The sequence below is a fragment of the Passer domesticus genome, chromosome Z (assembly GCF_036417665.1).
Source record: "Passer domesticus isolate bPasDom1 chromosome Z, bPasDom1.hap1, whole genome shotgun sequence".
Taxonomy (NCBI): domain Eukaryota; kingdom Metazoa; phylum Chordata; class Aves; order Passeriformes; family Passeridae; genus Passer; species Passer domesticus.
In genome coordinates this window covers 59013214-59035773 of record NC_087512.1, presented here as the reverse complement: position 1 = coordinate 59035773, position 22560 = coordinate 59013214, and the positions used below count along the sequence as shown (strand labels likewise).

The window sequence follows — 22560 nt, the reverse complement described above, 5'->3', positions numbered from 1 at the left end:
GTAGGAAAGTAAATAAGTACATCAACAATTACATAGATAGCTATTATCTGCCAGCTCACTTAACGGCTCTGAGGTAAGAAAGTATTGCCCTAACAGGTGGAGAAACTGAGGCAAAGGGTTCAAATTTTTATCGCTGCCATATATTCTTTTTAAGCCAGATTATCCTTAATTATGATTTCTGCTAATTCATTAAGGTATACTTCATAATATGTTAATATTTTAATGTGTTCCTTTTTAACCAAAATACTAAAGGCAATGTGTTCTTTTAACTAGATGAATGGTTTTTCAGATTACTGTCACGTTGTTTGTCTATATTACTAAGGTACTTCAGAGTCAGTTTATATTGAAGTGCATAGTTGTCAGTTTTCAGTTACCTGAACTCAGAAGTTACATAAAGTTCTTCAAAGGAGTCAGCTACCAACAAGCAGCCTATGTCCATAAAGTCTATGTGTCTTTTTTTTTACAGTGGTCATCAAAAATTTTGTTATTTATTTCAAAATTTTACTGTTGAGGTATGGAATTGACTAATGCAAATGCTTAGATAGAATTTCAAGTAAAATGCCTTTTTTTTTTTTTTCTGTGCAGAGGAAACAATGGCATAAAGCTTACTCTATTCGTAAGCGTTACAGAGGACCTTAAAAAGGCACATCTGCAAAACACTTGGCAAAACAACAAAACGAAGGATTCCCTAGCCTCTTTAACAGAATACTATAATTAAACTCGAGTGTGTTTTTGGAGAGTCTGCTTAAAACCAACAAAGCTAAAGCATTCAGTCTCTTTATACTCGGCCTATATCCAGAATTCTGCTTCAGGTAGTGTACATGTGTAGAGAAGACAATTTATAGAAGAAACATGATTTCAACTGCACTTGAGCACCCACACTTTAAAACAGTAATAGATTATTTGGAAAGAAAAAGGAAAATCCTGTATTGAAGTCCTGACATATATGAAACAACAGGCATCACTATTTTAGTGATAAAAAGAAGTAATTGTGTGTATTGATTGTGTCAACAGTCTTGTGTACAAGATTTTTTTATCAGAGCTCTTAGTGAGTAGTAAGTCTAGAACAGTCACTTAAATTTACAGTACAGTGTAGTGCAACAAAGATAATAAATGTAATAATTTCTCTCAAAACAACTCTGCCTTATTGGGAGATAGGGACATTTCTTTGCTAGCGAATGCTATCAGTGACGGGGATCTGACTATAAATAGGAACACTAACATTATACCTCTTCATGCTCTTCATCATATTCCTCTGGTTCTTCTGCTTCTTCATCATCTTCACCTTCTTTGTGTTTTGTCTTTCTCCTCATCCTTCTTTTCTAGTGCCTGTCACAAGGCAATCTCTTAACAAGGTAATTCCATGTTACAGCAACAGCATGTTCATACTACTATAGAGTTAAGATGCAGTTAACAGCAGGACAGTATTATAACAATGCAGTGCAAATGTTGTGTCAATATTTAAAACAATATGATGTGAAGCACAAGAACTTAATAAGGATTTACGTGGTCAAGCATCAGCCATAAAAAACCATGTCCTGTGTAATAAACTGAGATGACAATTTCCCTTTACCAACCACTGTTAGAACCGTTGACAGAAGACCATGTCATACTTGATAAATCAATACCAGGTACTGTATGTAATAATGTAACTGCTTTAAACAACTGGTGGATCAGCAGAAGAAAAAATACAAAGCTGTTTCACCTTAAAGATTCCCACGGCCATGTTAAGTAATTGCCAACAAAACAGAGGTCATGTCCTAAGTTCCTGTATGTTTCTTCCTTCTCAACTCAGTAAATTGTTTAAGTTCCAACATCAGTACATTGATGAAACAGCAACAGATTTAAAAACAGTGGTACCAGTTCCTCCTGTAAGCTCTGATAGTAGCTGTACTGCTCACATTAGGCTGTATTGCTACTCAGTGAAGAGCAGTTGGTTCTTTTGTTCCGGTACAACCAAAAGCGAAGAAAGTAGTTTCTCCACAGCCAGGTTCTCCTTACCCTAACCCTTGTGCCACCATGCTGCAGAACAGTTGTCTGTCAGAGTAGCAAGAACAGACCAGAAAAAATCTGTGCTGGTTATTCCATTTGTGCTAATAAACATATTAGGTTTCATTTTCCTTCAATTTCTATTGTAAAATTTAGAAATAGTCTGCACGTATTATATCAATTCTTTTAATGACATCCAGATTTCTTTTAGGCTCAGAGTTTTTTGGTTTTGCTCATGGTAAAATAAAATACATCACTTTTCTCTTTTGTTTTAATTGTGAAAAAGACAAATTCTCTTGTTTTACTTGTTCTTAAGAATAAATACATCCTAAGTATGCCATGGAAATCCCATACTGTCTGTATTAAAGTTACCTGAGACTTTGAGCTACATCATTCACAGAGATGTAAATGTCTGATTTATGTAAGAGATACCTAGAAGGCCAGTCTGAAATTCAGTTTGAGCAAGTAGTTGACCAAAGGCTGGGCTAAAATACAACATTCAGCTTCACAACATACTAGTCACCTATGTACTTGAAATATGCTAAGAAACTAGAACAGAATCTCACTTGTTATGTTTAATCATCTTGAAAAGATAAAAACTCATTTTTACTAATTTATACAAAACATTAATGATGGATGCTTAAGACAAGTAGATGTAAAAAAAGGGCAGAAGTTCATTAGTTCTAACAGAAGGCATGATTACTATAGCTACATGGCTTTTGGACTACAGTTGGCTCTCATCTAATGAATCTATGTTGTGTAATTCTGAATAGTTCCCTGATTCATGAACATAATCTTTATCAAGTTACTCCCTGATTAACTGTATGGTGGAGCAAAGATCAAAAATAGTAAACTATATATCCAGGTAAGAGGTATTTGAATGGCAGCACCCTAAACCAAAGTTCCCCAAATACTCAAGGAAGGGGAACACTGGGAACTGCTGAGAAAACACTTATATTTTATCAAAAGCATTTGTCATCAATAACACTGAGTTTATTCCAGTGTTTTGCCTAGGAAAGGATTATATGACTACTGCATGGAGCTCAGGGGAGTGAAGCTGCTCAGCAAAAACATGAACAGTATCAAAGCAAACACATCCAGAATGAAGTAGGCTTTTTAGGAAAAGAAGCAGTGCAATTCAGAATTATCATCCCTGCACATCCCTGCATAACCTCCTGCAAGCTTTTACAGATAATGCATATAGAGCAGACATGTGAGATTTGTCTCTAAAAGCTGGGCATCTTTGGCCCTTATAAAATTAGAGACACTGGCCCATTGTTAGAACTTCAAGAAAAATAGCTCCCTATGTTATATACCTGAGAGGTGCAATGGAATACAGTCTAATCTAATTTCCAAATACCTGGTCTTGCAGTACTTGGGCTAAAAAGCATGCATTTAAGTGCTATATACCTATGCATATGGCTGGCCTACAATGTCAACTGAACCCAGATGACATTTTTATTTATTTTATTTATGTATTTTTAATTTTCAGCAGGCACTGCTGGTATCTAGGATATTGCATTTCACAGCCCAGGGTCAGTGTGGGAGAGATGTGGAATTCTTCCTGAAGTTTTGTCACTGAGAAGGCAGGTGGTCAGGTCTTCAGTTAAAACATCCACGGAAACCAGAAAGAGGGAGGGGAGGTGTGTAAAAGTAAAGGTGCCCCTGCGCATGGAACTGTATTGATCCCAAAACCACTCCTGCAAGCTAAAAAGGGAGAATGGTAGGAATCTGGTTTGAATTTCTTTACAAATTCTGTTGATTTGTTCACCTTTGTTCCACCATGGTTAAAGTGTCACCTAAGCTATGTGTCCTCAAAATACAACAAAGATGCATACTGGGAGCTCTAACGGGTCATTGATCAGCTATGTACAAACTTCCTGGCTCATATATGTATCATTAGGATTCCACAAAAAAAAACAAACAACAACAACAACAACAACAACAACAAAAAAAAAAAAAAAAAAAAAAAAAAAAAAAACCACCCTAAATGTATCATCAGGAGTCCACAAAAAACCCTAGCTCCACATTAGTTTTGCTTTTAAGGGAACCTGTTTTTTAATCCAATCAAATTCTAATGGTCAGCTGATCTTTGCCATTATAACATGTAGAGGAATGTAGTTTTAAGTGCCAGTAGAGAAACTGGAATTAAAGAAAGAAAAATTCCCCCAGTGAGCAGTCATTCTCTTTTTATGATCTCAAGGTGAAAACTATTGTGCACAGGCTTATAGAAGTTTCTTCTTTTGGAATAAAACCGCAGGAATATTCTGGTCCCACCTTTGGAGATTTTGCAAATAAGTATCTCATTTTCAGTTGAACCTTACAGTCTACCTTCTGTATTATGCTTCTCAATGATGCTCTAAAAAGGAACAAAGATTCCAGCTGAACCAGTCTCTGTGACTACGCACATTCCCATTCCTTTTTCTGTTTTATCTATGAACTGAAAAATGACACATGAAAGACTTGGAAGAAAGCGAACAATTATATATAAACAGACAGCTAAACACAGCAGGCCAAGTGTTACTTCTCACAGGAGGCCACAAATTTCCACAGAGAACTTAAAATAAGTCATGCATGCTAGAAAACATTTTGAAAAACAAATAATGTTGTGTAATAAAAGTCTGGTTTCTGTAAGAACTACTACTACCAGTTCCAACTACTTTTCAAGGATCTGATTCACGATTCTGCAGACAAAAGCTGAAAATAAAGTAAAATCAGGGAAAATAAAAAATAACCCACATTAAATTAAATAATTAAATTAAATTAAATTAAATAAGCCACATTAAATATAAAAGGCTTAAAAATTTCAAAAAATCAATCAAATCATTAACAAGATAACTGAGAAACCAAAACATAAAGGAAATATGAACAGCCAGTTACTGCTGAGTAGAAGGATGAGTGCTGACTAAAGAGACAAGTTTTCAAAACAAAAAAGATTTGTGGATTTTTAAAAAATTTTATACTGTTACATATCTTGTACATTAATATGGAGCATCAACAGAAAAGGCAGAAAAAAGGAAGGTAAATCTGTTCCACTAAGTTAAAACATCCTACAGAAGCAAGCAAAAATCACAAAAGACAGACTAATAAAATATTTAGGGAAGAAATCTGCCAAAAGCTTTAATGATTTAGACTAAGTAACATTTCTAGCATTTTTTCCTCTTAACTATCTCCATTAGAGCTTCTGTCTCTCAACTACTATGTAATATTTGCTTCTCAAAATATATAACATACTTGTTTTGTTTCTCTTCTTTGGTTTCATCTATCTTGGGAGTCTTCTCCAATCTGTACAGAAAATAGCTTTAATATAGAAAAATAATATTTTACAGCAGTAATCCTTCCCCTGCCACCAGGGAAAGGAAGGGTGCTCAATCCTATTTACACGCATGCCAAAATGTTTTAGCACAACAGTTTTAGGGCATTCTAGCTGTAATTTAAATTGAGGAACAGGAATCAGGATTGCCATTTCACCCACATAATGACAACTGGTTCTATCCCAAGGAGACAAAGTTCAGCCACTCCAGTGGCCCATGGGCTCTTACTTATTATGTAATTAAGTTTTCAGTAGTGAGCTATAAAGATATGGTTGGGGAAGGCTAATATTATAAAACATAGCTTCCCACGACAGACATAAGGTTGGGTTATTTTTAGTAATATCAATGTTTGCTCCCAGTTCAAAAGTCTTACAAAGTGATTAAGGAAAAAGGAGAGCAAGAGTGAGAGCTAAAGTTTGCATTTGTGCTGCCAATGGGTTGTTACAACAGAGTAAATAAATAAAAGCAGATTCTTTCCTTTTTTTTTTTTGACAAAACAATACTTGCCTTGATCTGAAATCATGCTAAGTACAGTTACTCTCAACATACAAGATTCGAAGGAATATATTATGTGGTAATTATTTCATACTTTTTTTATTGTTTGAAAAATAACAAATCAAATACTTAAAAGATCAAAACACTTCACAGGTTCATAGAAAATTAGCCTTTGATAACCTTAGCTATTTCCTGGTGTCCATGTTTCCTGCTCCTTTGCTTTATCCTGGTACTCCTGACTATCTCTCAGTTGCTATAGAGAGTGTTATTCAGTTCACAGTCAAGGCATCCAGACACAGTCCCTCTACATACAGCATATTTTTCTAATCCCAAATTGAACAGTTTCTTGTTGTCAAGCATTAAAAAAAAAAAAAAACAAACAAAAAACCCACTCCAAAACAAACAAAAAACACCCAATACTCCAAAATACTAAAATTTATTTTTATCCTTGAAAAGCATGGAATTTTTAAATGCAGATTTATTCAGAGTGGAAACATCAAATATAACACTAATTCTCTACTCTTCAAGAGTTTCACAATCAAACATTTATTACAAAACCAGTGAGTAACATTTAACATCACTGTTAATCATAAACAGTATCCAGTATTCCCAAGTCTCAAAAGGTTGTGTCTAATCATCAGCTTCCAAGACTTTCAGTACTTCTGCAATGGAAAAGCTCTGCATCCTATCCAAACCAGCAGCTAAACACTTTAATCTATTTAACCTTCTTGCAGGCACAAGAACTAATTTGAGAAATTAATTGTAAATAATACAGTAGTCATACAGTGCAAGTACACCCATTCATATGGAATAACCTTTTATATACAATCTCTAATGCCAAAAGCAGTACCAAAACTTTAGTATTCTTAAATCAGTCACATTTTTTCTTGACAAATTACCACACGCAAAATACACTTTGTGTAAAATAACTGAATCTGACTGCACTGTTAACCCAAGTAGAGATAATATTTGCAGATATTTTACAAAAAATAGTAACAAAGATAGCCTTTGACCTTTAGTATCAAAGACTTCTAGCACATAATCACAAAATCACAGAAGAGTTTGAGTTGGAAGGAACCTTAACCATCATCTTGTTCTAACCCTACTGCCATAGGCAGGGACACCTTGCACTAGACCAGGTTACTCAAAGCTGCATCCAGCCTGGAGTTCAACACCTCCAGAAATGGGACATTGTTGCAGTGTGTTTTTTGTTTTATTGGTAGGTTTATTGTTTGATTTGTAATTTGGTAGTTTTCTTTATGCTGTTTCCTTTTTGTTCCCACCTTTTCCCAGAATTTTTGTCACTTTTCTTGTTAGTTGCTAGTTTCTATTTCTCCAAACTCTATCAGTTTACTGAAACTGTTCTCCTCCCTTGATATTTTCATTGGTTTATACATTGTGGTTCCCGCCTTGTTTTTCACTCGCAACTCTTCTGCTTTGTTAAAAATTGTACCCTCCCCAGAAGTCTGTCCCCACATATAAGCTCTTGTCTGCCCCTTGTTTGGGGTCCCAGGATGAAAAAGAGGGGAAGTTTTACCATCAAATAAAGTTACCCCAGGACTGGTGTGCTGCCTTGTGTTTTATGCTGTGCCAACAGCTGGTAGCTGGGATTCACGGGGCTTGAGGGGGGATCTTTTGAGGGGGGATCTTCCGCCCGCACATCCCCCCCTCCCAAGTCATCAGCTAGCCGGGAGGAGTGGCAGGGCATCCACAACTTCCCTGAGCAACATTTGTCAGTGCCTCAACATCATCATTAGGTAAAGAATTTCTTCCTAATGTCTAATCTAAATCTACTCTCTTTCAATTTGAACCCATTCCCCCTTGTCCTGTCACTAAATGCTATTGCCCATGTTTTCTGTAAATTCCCTTAAGATACTGAAAGGCTACAATTAAGTCAGCCTGAAGTCTTCTCTTTTCCAAGCTGAATAATCACAATTCTCTCAGTCTCTCCTCATAGCAGAAGTTCTCCATCCCTCTGATCAACTGAGTGACCGCTTCTGGACTTGTTCCAACAGGTCCAGAACATGTTGTTCCAACATGTTCGTCCTGTGCTGGGACTCCAGAGCTTATGCAGAATGGTAGGTGGGGTCCCACCAAACCAGGGAAGAGGGGAATAACCCCTCTCTCGACATGCTGGCAATGGCCCGCCCAACCCAGGTGCAGCACTTTGCACTCACTCCATGAGATTGAAATTTCCAGGTAGAATATGGCTTTCACTTGCTACCTGAATAATGAAAGATAAACAGATACATCCTAACTAATTAAAAATTTCCCTTTTCACACTTCAAAGGACCATTTGGCTCACAGATACTGCTCTGAAGTTTTTGTAACAATCCATTCAGTCTTGTAGCAAAGACAATTTATGAATTTTCTGCTTACCGCCCACCCTATAACACCCTCTTGGTTTTACAAGATGTTTTGTAAACCAGGTAAGAGAAAATATCACTAAAAATAATCTACTCTACAGTTTCTTAAAGCTAGACCACTTTTGCCACAGAATGCAGTCCCAGAGACAACTGCACATTGCAAATGAGAGAAAAAGAAGCTTTTTAAATTTAAGACCATCACTGATGTCCCACCCCTCAGATATGGCATTTTTGTATGATTCAAGATCCAGTAAAAAGATACCTCAAGTAACCAACTTACCCTTGCAGGGGTGATGAGAACATTTGAAGCATTATTTGAATCTATAAAGTGGCTGTCTACCTGCTCTCCCTGCAACTGCCAATTCTGATAGGAAACAGTTTTCAAAACTGCCAGTTCTATTAAAGAATACACTCAACAACAGAGAGAGATCTGTCCATCTCAGAAAGGCTTCAGGAACAAACATAATACTGGTGAACAGTAAGAATGATCACATGATGTAAAGTCAGGAAAGAGAGATAGCATTTGTTATGAGTAAAAAAGTTACCCAATTTTTTTTAAGGTTGCAGAGTTAAAACAGGTTGGACCAGTTGCTGTTGAGTTGAAGGTTTGACTATTTGTTGTTTCATAGCTTCATGTTGCAGTCACCTGTTGTAGAGAGTTTTTCTTCAATTGCCTGTTAATGCTTGGTGATCAGCGCAATTGTTCCCCTGCTGCATCCCCGGGGAATGACACGGGACCCTGCAGGTAGCAGGGTGGGGGCGGGGGGAATGCAGATGAGAATGCATTTCACCAGATTTTGCAATTTTCCAGGAAAAAAACCCCTAAAAACAACGAGCCAACATGGAATTAAGAGACCTAAGTAATGACTAAAGGTGAAGAACTTAATCCAGTATCTGCTAAGATCCTTTTTACTTCTCACCCTAACCTTAAAGATGTCAGCTAGAAAGAGGACCTGGAAGGTTAGACTGAAAAAGTGGAATTCCCATTACTCCCTGGAGGACGGAAGCCCCAGCTCTGCCTGCATAGCAGCGGACACAGCTGCATCATCCTCCTCCTCCGTGCCACTCCTGGGAGCAGCAGTGGTGTGGGCGACCTGTCATTTCTCCCAACCTGAGCTGAATTTTTTAATAAAGGCATTAAAAAGGAGAAAGATCTCCTGCCCTATTTATTTCAGCATTGTCTCATAAAGCAGCTGGTTCATTGGAAATAATCCTGGCTGGCTCTCACACAACAGTTTTGTTTTTTGTGCCTCTAACAGAAATTGCAAACTTCAAGCCTGACAAAGATCAAGAGTGCAGCCAGCCTGTAGTGAGATGGAAATCCAAAGACGCTGAAACTTGTTTACCCAGAAAATGAAAGAGGACATATGATAAAAGAGTAATTCAAAATTCTTCTATCGTCATAAAAGGATCTAGAAATAAGGATCAGATCTGTTCTTGCCTCATAACCAGTTTTACCTGTTTGCACCACCTGAACCCCAGCTGCAGATCAGGTGAAATACTCTGTCTTTTGTGAGCCACAACGTCTGGCTGGCAGTGTGTTCACTGCTCACAGTGCTGGTCCATTTCATACAGGCTTTAGTACACAACAACTGGACAATAAGGAGTGTTACATTCAAAGCCTAATTAAAAAAAATGCATACAGTTTCAAAAACACCAGAATTCACCACGAACACAAATGAACAAAAATTGTGAGGGCATTGGATTATGCACCTATTCATTATCATAATGATTATTTACCCAGAAAATATTCTGATGGGTTTTGTGTGGAAATGAATCTTTCCGTTTTAGATTATAAGTCAGTTCCCATTACTCAAAATCACCACAAGACAGGAAAGAAAATATTATCTAGTGTTTAGCCACTTCAGGTTTTTAAACACTTTTATGAAGCTGTAACAGCACTTTCCATTTATAACATTCAGAATAAGCACTCAGCAGCTAATAAAACTAGCCAAAATATCATGAATGTAAAGAAACACTTCTCACAGTAATAATCACCAGTGACTTCTAGATCTACAATGTCCTCACAGTATAGTAAACAGACACATCAGTCTTTCTGCTCCACTTTCCTTCTTTCCCACGAGCTCAGCTTTCTGACCAGAAAGCTTGAATTTTAACAGTATAATGATGTATGACTGGATGTCAAGTATAACTCCAGCATTTACTGTTATCAAAAATAATAAAGCTATTAATTTTTAGTTATGTGTAAGCAAAAGCAAATCTGAGGTCTCACAGAATAAGATCAAGGTCTGGTTTATAATCCAGCTCTGCTTCCAATAAAAACTTCATTAAATCACTTATGCTCACCTCAGTCTTCGTATTTCAAGGGACTTGTCAGTAACACTTACTAATATTTCCTGAATGGAATTAGGGGGGAAAGAAACTGAGTACCTTTTACAATTTTTATCTATTGAATATAATATTATTTTTTGTGTATCTTTACACAATTTCAAGGAAAGCTGAATTCAACACTAGTATTTACTACATATTTCTTTGCTGTGATGAAAAAGTTTAGGGTATTGTAACACATAGAAATACCAAATTAGCTTGTACTGGCTAGCATATAATTGAATAGGCTGCATGTAGACGGTCTAAATGTTCATTACTGTATACCAAATGGAACAGATGTTTGATACCTCTCTTTTCCACACAGTAGTGTCTTTCCAGTTACAGCACTTCAATACATGTAAAAGCAGAAAAATTCCCTATTAGCTTAAGCTGCCATTTTTACTTCCTCATTATAAGAATGAAACTCATCCTCAACACTTGCTTTACACTACCTCAACCTTTACAGAATAATAAGATGTCAATAAAAATAAAAAGCACACAAACCTTTAATATTTATCTCCTACTGTCAAGAAGTATGGCATTTTTTTCGTAGTATCTCTAAGATCTTGTTTTAAGGCCAACAAGTAATCTTAATCTTCTATTTTCAGAGGTGTTGGCTTGTTGTCCATACTCTGTACAAATTATGTTTATTATTTATAAAGTCCTGATATCCACCAAAAATACAGGTACATTAATAAAAGCTACAAGAAACTGTCGTGGTTTGACCAGGAAGTGAGTTTCTGGAAAAGTTATGGTCAAACCAATCAGTGGCCAGATTTGAAAACTGGCATCTGTTGTGGCCACTGAGGACCTGGATACGCCTCTGGGAACACACAAGGGTCAAAAGCAGAGGATTCCCAGACTCGACTCACTGCCGATTCACTCTTTTGGAGTCCGGCAGTGAGTCCAGTCTGACTTCCTCCCCTGCCCAGCTGCATCTGGGTGGGGGAGGGGGAGGCCATGCGGCCTGTGGGAAGGGAGGCCGGAGCCCTTCAAGGTGCAGGGGTGGAGGAGACCTGGGATGTTTGGGCAGCACCCCCCCTGGGAGAGAATGATAGAGACTGTGCTGGCTTGAAATTTAATGTCTTGTGCTGGCACCATGGCCAGGAGAAGAAGGGAGGGGGGGCAAGGTGCCCAGCTGCCGGCAGACCACAGCTGAAGTTTTAACCCCGTTGCTACTGAGGTAATGGGAGCTGTAAAAAACACTAATCCTCCCCAGCTGAGAGTTGAGAGGGGACAGAGGATGGGCAGATGAGAAGAAGGCTTGAGTGAGTGAAGAAATACCAGAAGATGAGAAACGCCCTAGATGGAGGAGATGATTTGGAGTGGCCTTTTGGCTGGACTTTTCTCTTACATGGCCACGGGACGGAACCAATGTCTTCCTGTAATGTAGAGACTGCACCCTGGGGGAGGCGGTTGGCCAGAAGCCAGGAGTGACAAAGCCGTTGTGAGAAGAAGTAGAGGGAACAGAGACCGATGGGGAGGGTGTGGTGGAGCCCTCTGCCTTCAGTGGAGAAGGATCTCTGTTCATGAGGCCCCTTGGCCCCAGTGGGTGAAATATGGGGGGACAGGTGTCCCAAATGGTGAGAGGCGGCCACTTCTTGGAACTGGGCGAGGCATTCTTAAAAGGACCTAAGGAGTAGTTTGGATCCATGGACAGTGGTGAAAGCACTGGACATGGAAGGAAGATGGTCACCATGGCAGATTTTCTCTGGGCGGCTGCCACATGTGACATGGAAGCACAGGAGGTTCCAACTGTGTTTTCCTGGGGAGGCCCATGGTGCAAGAGGGAGACTCCTTTCTCCTGATGAACTGGGGGGAAGTTGTGTGAAGCATGGTATTGGATTGAGAATCCAGTGTTAGAGGGGTGGAGAGAGGAGGAATGTTTTGGAAGTATTCCATTGTGGATTGCTGTGGATGTTTTTGTTTGGCTTTTTATCCCTTTTGTCTCTTATGTTGTAGATTAATAAAGTGTTGTGTTTTTCCCTCCATTCCCAAATTGGAGCTTGCTTTGTTCTGTTTCCGGGTCACATCTCACAGTAACCATTTTGGAAATATACCTTTCATGGGGGCACTGGCATTGTGCCAGGGTCAAACCATGACAGAAACATATAAAAAAGAATGCAATTATGCACTATACTACCTCTCAAGTACACTTCATTGTATTTTGATATGCATAGTAACTATGTTTACACCTAAATTTACATATTTTATAACTTCACTTTATCTTTCTGCAAAAATGTACCACAAAATTAAGGAAAAAATTTATTAAAACTGTTGCACAGTCATTCATAGTAATCCTAAACTCTTAATTGCCAAAAGCAGTTATTCTCACCAACCTAACTTTCTCAGAAACCACTCCCTCTCTCTTCAGTCAGAGTAGTCTTGTTCTCAACCACTTCTGTGATAGTGTAACAGCTACATTAAGTATGATATCTGAATAACATGGACATGTTTCCCATAACTATTATAATGTAAACAGGTTGTGTTGTAAACCAGGCCCTCACACAGTTCAGTTTCTACCACCTGAATTTAAATGAATTGTTCAGGGTTGGATTTTTGGGGTTGGAGGGAGATATTTTGTGGGGTTTTTTTTGGGGTGTTTTGTTTTTGTTTAACTTGAATCTTGAAAGTGAGAAAGATAAATATGCAAAAACAGTTTTAAAATATCCAGAATACTAAAGACAGAATTACAGAATGGATGTTGTTTCTCTCATGTGATAAATGGTGCTAAATCAGTAACTGAGTGGTAGGTTGCAAAGCATGAAGTGCTATCACAAGTCCCAGATCTGGACCATGAAAGGAGCTTACTGCTTCTTCTATCTATATTTTCTAGTTGGCCAACACTTTAAATCACTTAATATTGCTGATGCTCCTTAATTTGGTTTCTAATTGCATTTACAGAAACTTAGTGTGAACTCAGAAAATGTCTAATAGAAATATGCAAATATGGCCCCGCAATAATTCACTGCTTCAAAAAATTTCACTGTAAGTTAGTCAAAGCTATAACATACTTTTGGTCATTGTCCCGTCATTAAATCAACACTTCAATTTTTTTATTGATTCTACTTATACAGCTAGGTTAATTCTGCTTTTCCTGAATGGCACCAGATTTGCTCTGAGAAGTTTAACTTGGTTCTGAAATTTTGTTCACAGAAGGAAGAAAGCTTTTTTACCTTCACCATGGCATACATTAAATATACTGGGGTTAGTAATTCTCCTGTAAGGCTGAATGTTCCTCAAATGATATAGTTAGTATACAGAATTCAGATGCTGTGCTACCAAGCAACATTCACACAAAAAACAGTTACAGATGACTTAATAATATGAAACCACACATCTTAATTGTAATGCTGGATTAAGAGGATGAATAATGTATGGTTCAGTAAGTCAAAAGCTTCCCTGCACATCAAAACACAGTCAAAAAATGGTTTTTATTCCCCTTTGATTTTCAAATATATCCTAACTGCAAGTCTCATTTATGCTCCCTTAGTTACACAAAGTACCTTTCAGTTATTTTCAAATGCTGGCTTCTGCAGTATAAGACAATCGTACACAATCTTTCATGTTTGTATAAATAGTAGTTTTTAAAATCAGCAAATCTATTTATAGCTTCAAAGATTAATGTAAACTCATTTCAGACGAATTCAAGTATCCAGCGTTTCTGTTCTTGTAATGTCCAGAAAACCAAATCATGATGAGGACTTCAATGCATTAACTCCGTGCAAGCAATCCAGTTAAATATGGCATACAACAGTTAGCAAAGGGGCAGGAAAATGCCTTTGATGATGATTTAAGAAAAAAGGTGACATATATTATTACAAAATCCAAAGTTCTTAGCGGTGTTCATATATTTCATTATGCTCTCTACACATGAGTGTAAACCCAGTTTACCTGAACACAGACTGTGTCCAAGATACTGGCTGTACTTACTGGAAATGGTGGTGGAGGCTTACAGATGGTATCAGGTGGAGCTGCACCTTTACCAAAGCCAATAGCCTACATGTTGAAGGCAAATGAAGAATGTCCTCTTCCTCTACCTGACCCAGCCATTTGGATGTACTAAAAGTATTATAGATTTTTAAAGATATATTTTCCTTACATTTTTCAAATTGATGTACATATTACCAAGAAAGTTACTGTCTAACAAAGATTACAGTAATTTTAAACCCAGATATTTTTAAATAGCAAGCCATTTTCAATGCCTATCTTAGATTCTTCCACAGACTGTAAATATGATGCAAGCATAAAATGAGCTTCATTCCCTTATTTCTGCTAGCCACCTCTGCATGCCTGAAACTGCCTCCTAACCTAGGAATTTTAAGCCATTGTCTTCTAAACTTTAGTTGTACTGTATTGAGTTCAACCAGAAGAACCAGAAACAAGTGAAAAAAAGTTTAAGAACCCTGCGGCTACATTCTAGTGTTTTTTTAACTTTTCTCCAGAAACCAGTTTGTGTTTTTCATTCATGACTTCTTCATCCTGAATGTTTTTTGTCCTTTATTTTAGTAACTATTTCTGGATCTTGATAAAGTGACACGGGCAAAGAGGTAATTAAGATAATCAAAAGTCATGAAAAACTTCAGCAGGACTGCAAGCTAACTGCTGGGGTTAAAAAAGGATGTTGTTTCTAACTGAATATTTTAAAAGGTCATAAAAGAAGAAGAGCCTCCAAAACATTTATAGTCATATCTCTCCACTTTCATGGTTATACCAACCTTCATCCCATTAACTGCATGACCCATGTGTTGACAAGTAAATCAAAACGTGAGAATGGGGTAAAGATGTCAATAAATGGGACCCAAGAAAAGCTGCTGCTCACTCCCACAGACCATTCAGATCGGTGCAAAGTCCGAGCCCAGAAATCCCATGAGCTGTTCACTATTAACTGCAAGGTCACTGTACCTGCTCAGTACAACCAGTTTGTTCCAGACTTACTACTTTACCTGTACAAGTGCACCTGGTTCCGCCCAGACAGAAGCAAAGACCTTTTTATTAAGGCCAGAGAAAACACATTGATGTCAGTTTTTTTCCTACTTGTTACTTTCAACAGATGTAAGCTCTACGTGGACAAAACAAATTGAAAATCTGTATTTCCATGGCACTCTGCAGCACAGAACACTGTCTAAAAATAAGCACAGAGACTTAAATAAATATTTTTTAAAGAAGAAGGGAAGGGAAGGGAAGGGAAGGGAAGGGAAGGGAAGGGAAGGGAAGGGAAGGGAAGGGAAGGGAAGGGAAGGGAAGGGAAGGGAAGGGAAGGGAAGGGAAGGGAAGGGAAGGGAAGGGAAGGGAAGGGAAGGTCCTCTGAAAATAGGATGAAAAGCAAGATGTGAGCCTTGCAGAATGGAGAAAAGACACTGTAAAGCCCCAAACATGAGCAATTATCTAGATGCAAGAAAAAAAAAAAAGGAAACAACAGCAGAACAACACAACAAAAAAAAAGTTAATGTAGTGAATATGAAGGTCCATTTTTTAAAAGCTGCTTTAAAATTAATTCTTAGTAAATTTGCCTAAAATGGCATTAGTCTGATGAGACGTAATAAGCTTTAAAACTAGCAGCAACTAGTTTTTCAACTTCACATTTTTACCCAAACTCATTTTTTCAAAACATCAGGTTTATGTTTACCAACAGCACAAAGTGATAGTGACAGATGGAAAAAACCTGAAGAGTTGGACAACTAAGCCACAAAGCATGACAAAGTTACCACAACTAGTGTTCTCTTTGCCTTGGGGGATTGTCTAAAAGATCACCTGGGTGTATTTTCTTGTTTCTGGGTAGTTAGTGTGTCATTTATAAAAGAGAACATTTTCAGATTTAGGCTTTTCAAATTCCTCCAAACCTAGGTATGCAGCTTCTCGAGCAGTTACTCAGGGGAAGTTTCTGATGTTTCAGGAGGTAAAGGCTGATGGAAGCCAGATCCCCGACAGCTGCCGGGCGGCTGGTGCAGCAACAGCAGACGTAAGTACACTGTCGGTATCCACTGCTTTCCTCACAACAAAACTCCTGATCGTGTTCTGGTGGATGTGGTCCTTGATTTTCAGAGACAAGTGCCATCAGTTAAAGGGAAAAACAGATACAGAAGTACTGAACTTTAAATACTGAGGTTTTGTGGATGTCTTTTTAAATTAACTCCCGTGAAGGTAAGCGGGAGAAGACATGTTTCCTGGGGGTCACTAATAGAGAATACCCCTCTCAGCTGCTCTTCGCTCCTTTCCCGCTCTCTGCACCTCGCTGACGGCCCGTCACCGCTAGAGGGTCCCGCCACTCCCCGCACGCCCGGGACGCTTCGCCTCTACTGCCCCCTCCGCGACGGGTCTCAGTGCGGAAAGGGGCTCAAATACGCGCCCTCCCCTGCTACTGCTGAACCCCCACAGCGCGTCCGAACTTCCCCACTGCTCAGCCGGCAACGTCACGCTCTGCCGGCCGCTACCGCAGTGGGCCGGGTCCGCGCTCGCCCCGCCCCGCCGGTTCCGCCGCCCGGGCGCTGGCGGGGGATTCACGGGCCCGCAGCGCCTGCCGGGCCATGTCGGCGCTGGAATGGTTCGCGCACAAGCCTCTGGGCGGCGGTATCTTTTGGATTCAGGAACGCTTCTACGAGTCGGGCAACCGGGCCAACATCTGGCTGGTGCGGGGCTCGCAGCGAGACGTGGTGATTGACGCGGGGCTAGGGCTGCGCAGCCTGCCCGACTACCTGCGTGACGCCGGGCTGCTGGCGCCGGCCGAGGGCGCCGGACCACGGCCGCTGCTGGCTGTGGCCACCCACGTCCACTTCGACCACTCGGGCGGGCTGCAGCACTTCGAGGAGGTAGCGGTGCACAGTGCTGAGGCGGCGGCGCTGCTCCAAGGCGACAATTACGAGGCCGTCACTTGGTTGTCGGACCGGGAGGTGGCGCGACCGCCGCGGCCCGGCTGGAGCGCGCGGCAGTTCCGTGTCCTGCCCGTCCGGCCCAGTCGTCTGCTGCACGAGGGTAAGGGGGCGGCCTCGACGCGCCGAGGGGTGCGGAGGCACAATGGTCTGGGTATTACGGAGCAGCTTCTTTTCAGCTTCTTTGCTGAGCGCCTCTTGGTTTACCCAGCTCCTCGTATATAATCGTTAAATATATTAATTTTGTCACTCCTGTGGACCTAAAAGCCACCCGCAGTCAGCATGGGACCAAAAAGATGCATACTACGTTAAACCGTTTATACCAGTTCTGAAAGTTTTGGCGGCTGGTTTTTTTTTTTCCATATAGAATGAGAATCATTCAGTAATGTGTTAGGTGACTAATTGAGTACCCCAGGTTTATCCTTAGGCTTCAAACGGTATGTCAGCAGCCTATCCTTAGGCTTCAAACCTGACAGACCGTTTGAAGCCTAAGGATAAACCTGGAGTACTCAATTAGTCACTCAATTAGTTTTGGTATCTGGTGATCTTTATTGTTTATAAGCTGTCAAACATGGACAGTGCAGTTAACATAACAATTCCTGAAATATGTACTGAGAACAGAGTTTTTATTTTACAGGTGAGTTTTGCATAAATACATTTACTGAATTTTACCTGACTTACATAAAATGTAAAAAATCACTTGTTACTGATGTAGTATTTATGGAAGTGGCTTGTTGCAGATAAAAAAAGATAATTTAGTGTCTAATGGGAGACAGTAACTAGTCTAAAACCTAAAACACCTAAACTGTACAATACTGTTCAGTAGACGTTAAAGGGCGGGTGTCAGGTGACACCTTGGGCATGGTGCTTACTCTCTTCTTGGCTTTACTGACCATCCCACATAGGTGCTGGAAAAGCAGAACTGAACTTACTGAAGGCTTCAGTAAGATCAGATGACATTTAACTATAGTAATAGTTAAATAACTATAGTGACATTTAACTATAGTAAATTAACAGAAGTTTAAGTTGGTTTTTTTCCTCAAAAAGTAGGGAGGATTATTTAAAAAAACCCCAAACTTTTGTAAAAGAGCAAGTACACTGGCTGCCAGAGTAGCATCAGAATTTCTAAGATGTTAACTGAGACATGAGACAGAATATCATTTCAGTGGCTGGTACAATTAAAAGGCATTCACTTGTAAAAATGTGTTGACAAAAAAATGACATAATGGTAAGAAAGTTCCATTTTTATGTCTTAATGAATGAGATGAAGAAAGTGTGTGGAGGCCTGTCTTGGTTCTCCTCCAGCAATTTATGTTTTAGCTTTTTGTCTTTTAGGAGTAGCAGCAGTGCAATTCTAGACGAATTCTTAGGGTAAAATTATAATAAATTGTGAAATACATTCTTTGCAAAGAAGAACCAGCTTAGATGTGTTCTATTTGTTTCCATTTTATTTTCTCTGCATTTGTTTCTATTTTATTTTCTCTACTGCATTGCTTTTCACATTGTGCAATTTATTAGAATATGAATATATTCCATTAATAAAACCCAAGTTATTTGTGTTAACTGTTAGTGTAATTGAAAAATACCTTTTTGCTAAGCTTATATTTCAGACACCTCTTTGGCTCTCAGAAAGAAAATAAATGCCCCACTCCCATTGTTGCGATGTGTAGTAACGTATAAACTCTGCATATGAGTAGGTAGTTCTCTATGTCATTTAAGAAACATGGCAAATGCATACATTTTCCTGTAACAAATCTGTTTGCAGGGGATGTGATCAACCTCGGAGATCGACAGCTCACTGTCATGCACATGCCTGGTCATTCACGAGGCAGTATTTGCTTACATGACAAAGACCGGAAGATTTTGTTCAGTGGTGATGTGGTGTATGATGGATCTATGATCGATTGGCTTCCCTACAGCAGAATCAGTGACTATGTTGCAAGCTGCCGGCGCCTGATGGAGTTAGTAGACAGAGGTCTTGTGGAGAAGGTGCTACCCGGGCATTTTAACATATTTGGAGCAGAAAGGCTGTATCGATTAGCTTCCAACTACATATCCCAAGCTGGAGTTTGTCACAAGATTTCTACCTGTGCTATGAGATCCATTGCAAGCGTAGCAATTCGTGTTGCAAATTCAAGAATCACTTCTCAGTGACAGTCAATTTTGTGTGATCTGTCACATGCTGTAAAACCAAATGGTTGTGAAAGCATCAATAACAAGCAGAAGCAGTATGTGTTAACAAAAAGATGTCCAATTGATTCAGGTGAGCTTAAAAACATTCTGTTTTTTCCTGCTTTATTCATATTTTTATAAAAACTCTGTAAACTAGTAGCTTTAGCCAAAGCTATGGTTTTTCTTTGTACATTTTCAGAGCCTGTTTTTACATATATTGCAATTGAAATATATTATTTTATTTTTGCTACAACTCTAGCAGATGGATATATACTAAAATGAGAGGTTTTACAGTCATGCCCGAAACCTTGTTTTGATGTATTACTGGACTTGTGATTATTCATCACCTGCTCAGGTTTTGACCTAACAGCTGTTGCTAAGACCTAGTATGTGCTAGGAGCAGTGCCGTTAGATCAGAGCAGGAGTAACACTTACGCAGGGCTCAGTGAGCAGAAAGAGATAATTCTTGCAGCCATTGCCACCTGTGGGTTTGGTATCTGCTGCACCTCTCACTACTTGAAGCTTTATCTTTGCAAAGTACTCATCTGGCATTTTCTTTAGAATGCACAAACACATGGAAATTCTATAGACCAAACTTTCAAGCTGGAAGTCACAGATACATCAGTTTATCACAAAAGCTTCTGGTGCAGACAGACTGTTGAAGCTTTCATGTTTCCTGGTGTGGTGCAAGGAACCACTGCAGCAGGAGAGAGTGAGCAAGCAGGAGCACTCTCATTCACCATTGGCTAGGGAACTGTTTTGCTTGTAGGCATGTGAGTTTGGAATTAGACGATTTGTGAACTAGTGAATTAATGTGTTACATTACCCTGTACAAAGTGGATTGAGCTTTTGCTGGATGTATTTATTTTTTTCCAATCAGCTTATAAAAATATTTGAAGAGTTTATTGTTCTGGAAAGCTGAGAGAAGTGGACTGACAAGCTTTTAAGGTGTTTGTTTATGCTAAAGTGTATTTTTATGTGATGGTGTTGTAACTTAATCGTTAATCATCTATGTTCGGGGGGGATTGAGGCTTTAACATGATCTTGCCATAGTGAAGGTGCTGCATTAAGCACCCAGTACACTTTTTATCACAAAGTGAATGTAGCTCAAATGGTTTACTGTTTGCATCTGAAGTATGTGCTGCACATGGTTGTTCTGAAATGTACAGTGTGTTGCATTGAGTTTGTTCCAAAAAATATGTTGAATATATTGAGAAATGCTAAATAGCATTGCAATTTGCTTATGAAAATTGAATGTGTGATATTTAAAAGTTGCTGAGATGGTTAGAGTTTGTGTAATTATTCTAACAGTTTGTATACATTTAACTTTTTAAATGGACACTGTCAGAATTTATTTTTTTACATAGACATATATATGTTCCTAAAAAGACTGCAAATGTTTCTCTCAAATTTTAGTGCAGTTTAACTTTTCTTGTTTGCTTTCACTTTATGCAGAAGATTTTGCCCCCATCATAGCCAATAGTAAGGGAGCCAGAGTTTTGAGCTCTGTCTAAGGCATGAGGGGGAGGAAGTTGATAGCCTTCTAAATAGATGCAAATTCTTGTGGAAAAAAGACCAACCTATTGCAAAATTTAAAAAGCATCTCTGTCTAAAAATTATATAAGTGAGTGTCTTAGGTAAGGCTTTTTCCATTTTATAGATGCCTGCACTCCTGCCTTTACTGTGAATATATTCTTTACTAGGATTTGTACTGACTGGTTGTTGCCTAGTTCTTCTTAGAAGTGCCTATCTCCAAGCTGAAGAAAAATTGTGAGTGGGCAGGCCATGTGAACAGATGCATCACTTGAAAGACCCATTATTAGTCAGTTCACAGTCTCTTTTTTTTGAGAAATCCATGTACATCAATGTATGATGAGTGTTCAGTGGATAGACTTACGTCATAAACACCAAGAGGTGTTTATCTTCGCCTCAGCTGGCAGAGGAAGAAATACAAAAACAGTCTGGGAAGCAGGCTATCTCTAAAGCTTACACCAGTTATCTGGAGGATGCCATGGTGTTACAGGTTGCCTGACAGTATTTGAATTCCTGCAAATTAGTTGACACCAGTAATACTCATTCTTTTTAAACAAAGCTTTTGTGAAGACTCTGGGAGCCCTGCTGGTAGCCCCGTGGGTTAAAGCAGTCACCACGAAATCCAAAGCCTGCCAGTATGGATGTCAAGTTGCTAAAGTTTTGTACGTGTTCGCTAGAAGAGTAAGATCACTTTGAATTGGCATTCTGTCTTACACTACTATCAGTTTATTTGATCCAATATTAGAATCTCTGTAGCCAGATTTTACTGTATTGTAAAGCCTGAGCTTTTACGAGACTCACAGGCGACATCAGTTCAAAAGGAAAGAATAACCTCCATCCTCCATCATTTGTGTTCAAATTTGTGCTCAATATCTCTATCAGCTGAGATCATTAAATGGCCAGATCACTGTCAAAATGCCCTATTAAGCTATGCTTAATTCTGCTAAGTACGTAACCAAATTTTTGACTTTTTTACTTTGCCAAAATCTAGGGGATAATGTCCTAGCTCAGAAGTTATCTTTACATGCACATCACCCAAAGTGGAGTTTGTTAGTAAACTGCTGCTATAATCCAAATGAAAGTAGTTTTTTGAGGGTCATGAAATTATTTTTTGTATTATAAGAAATTCACTACTAGAGAAACAATATTTAAATTATCTTAAGTTAAAAGAACAGTTTCTGACTATTTTTGTTAAGACTTACCAAATTTTAATCATAACAGTTTGACAGTGGTCCTTTAACACTACTTGGATTAAACATTTAAAAAATGCATTGTAAATTTAAATACTGTGTCATGTGAGCATTTAGAACTGTGTTGATTTCTTTGTAGCATCTATATATATGTTAGTGCAGTTTTCAATAGACTAGGGAATTGATATAAAAATCATATGGGAAGTTTTGTTCTGTAATCTGTCAAGGCTGTTACAATGTTAAACAACAGTTTGCACCTAATTAATTTTTTTGTGTATTATAATAATAAAATATTATAATCCTA

General features: G+C 38.8%; 2 protein-coding genes across 2 annotated transcripts; one reads left to right on the top strand and one right to left on the bottom strand.

Moving 5' to 3' along the window:
* Positions 1-1206: 1206 nt before the first annotated feature.
* Positions 1207-16816, bottom strand: POLR3G (RNA polymerase III subunit G). The gene is given in 4 exon segments (XM_064405273.1): positions 1207-1293; positions 1295-1329; positions 11017-11124; positions 14426-16816. Coding segments are annotated over 4 exon segments (333 nt in total). The 5' UTR covers positions 14546-16816; the 3' UTR covers positions 1207-1223.
* A 56-nt stretch (positions 16817-16872) lies between these two features.
* MBLAC2 (metallo-beta-lactamase domain containing 2) lies at positions 16873-22560 on the top strand. Its single transcript, XM_064402839.1, has 2 exons — positions 16873-17464; positions 19127-22560. The coding sequence occupies exons 1-2, from the start codon at positions 17020-17022 to the stop codon at positions 19513-19515; spliced, it is 834 nt and encodes a 277-aa protein (XP_064258909.1). The 5' UTR covers positions 16873-17019; the 3' UTR covers positions 19516-22560.

Coding starts and splice junctions, on each gene's coding strand:
- MBLAC2 (XM_064402839.1), top strand. CDS start 17,020: ATGTCGGCGCTGGAATGGTTCGCGCACAAGCCTCTGGGCGGCGGTATC. Junction 17,465..19,126: donor CAGTCGTCTGCTGCACGAGG/GTAAGGGGGCGG, acceptor ATCTGTTTGCAG/GGGATGTGATCAACCTCGGA.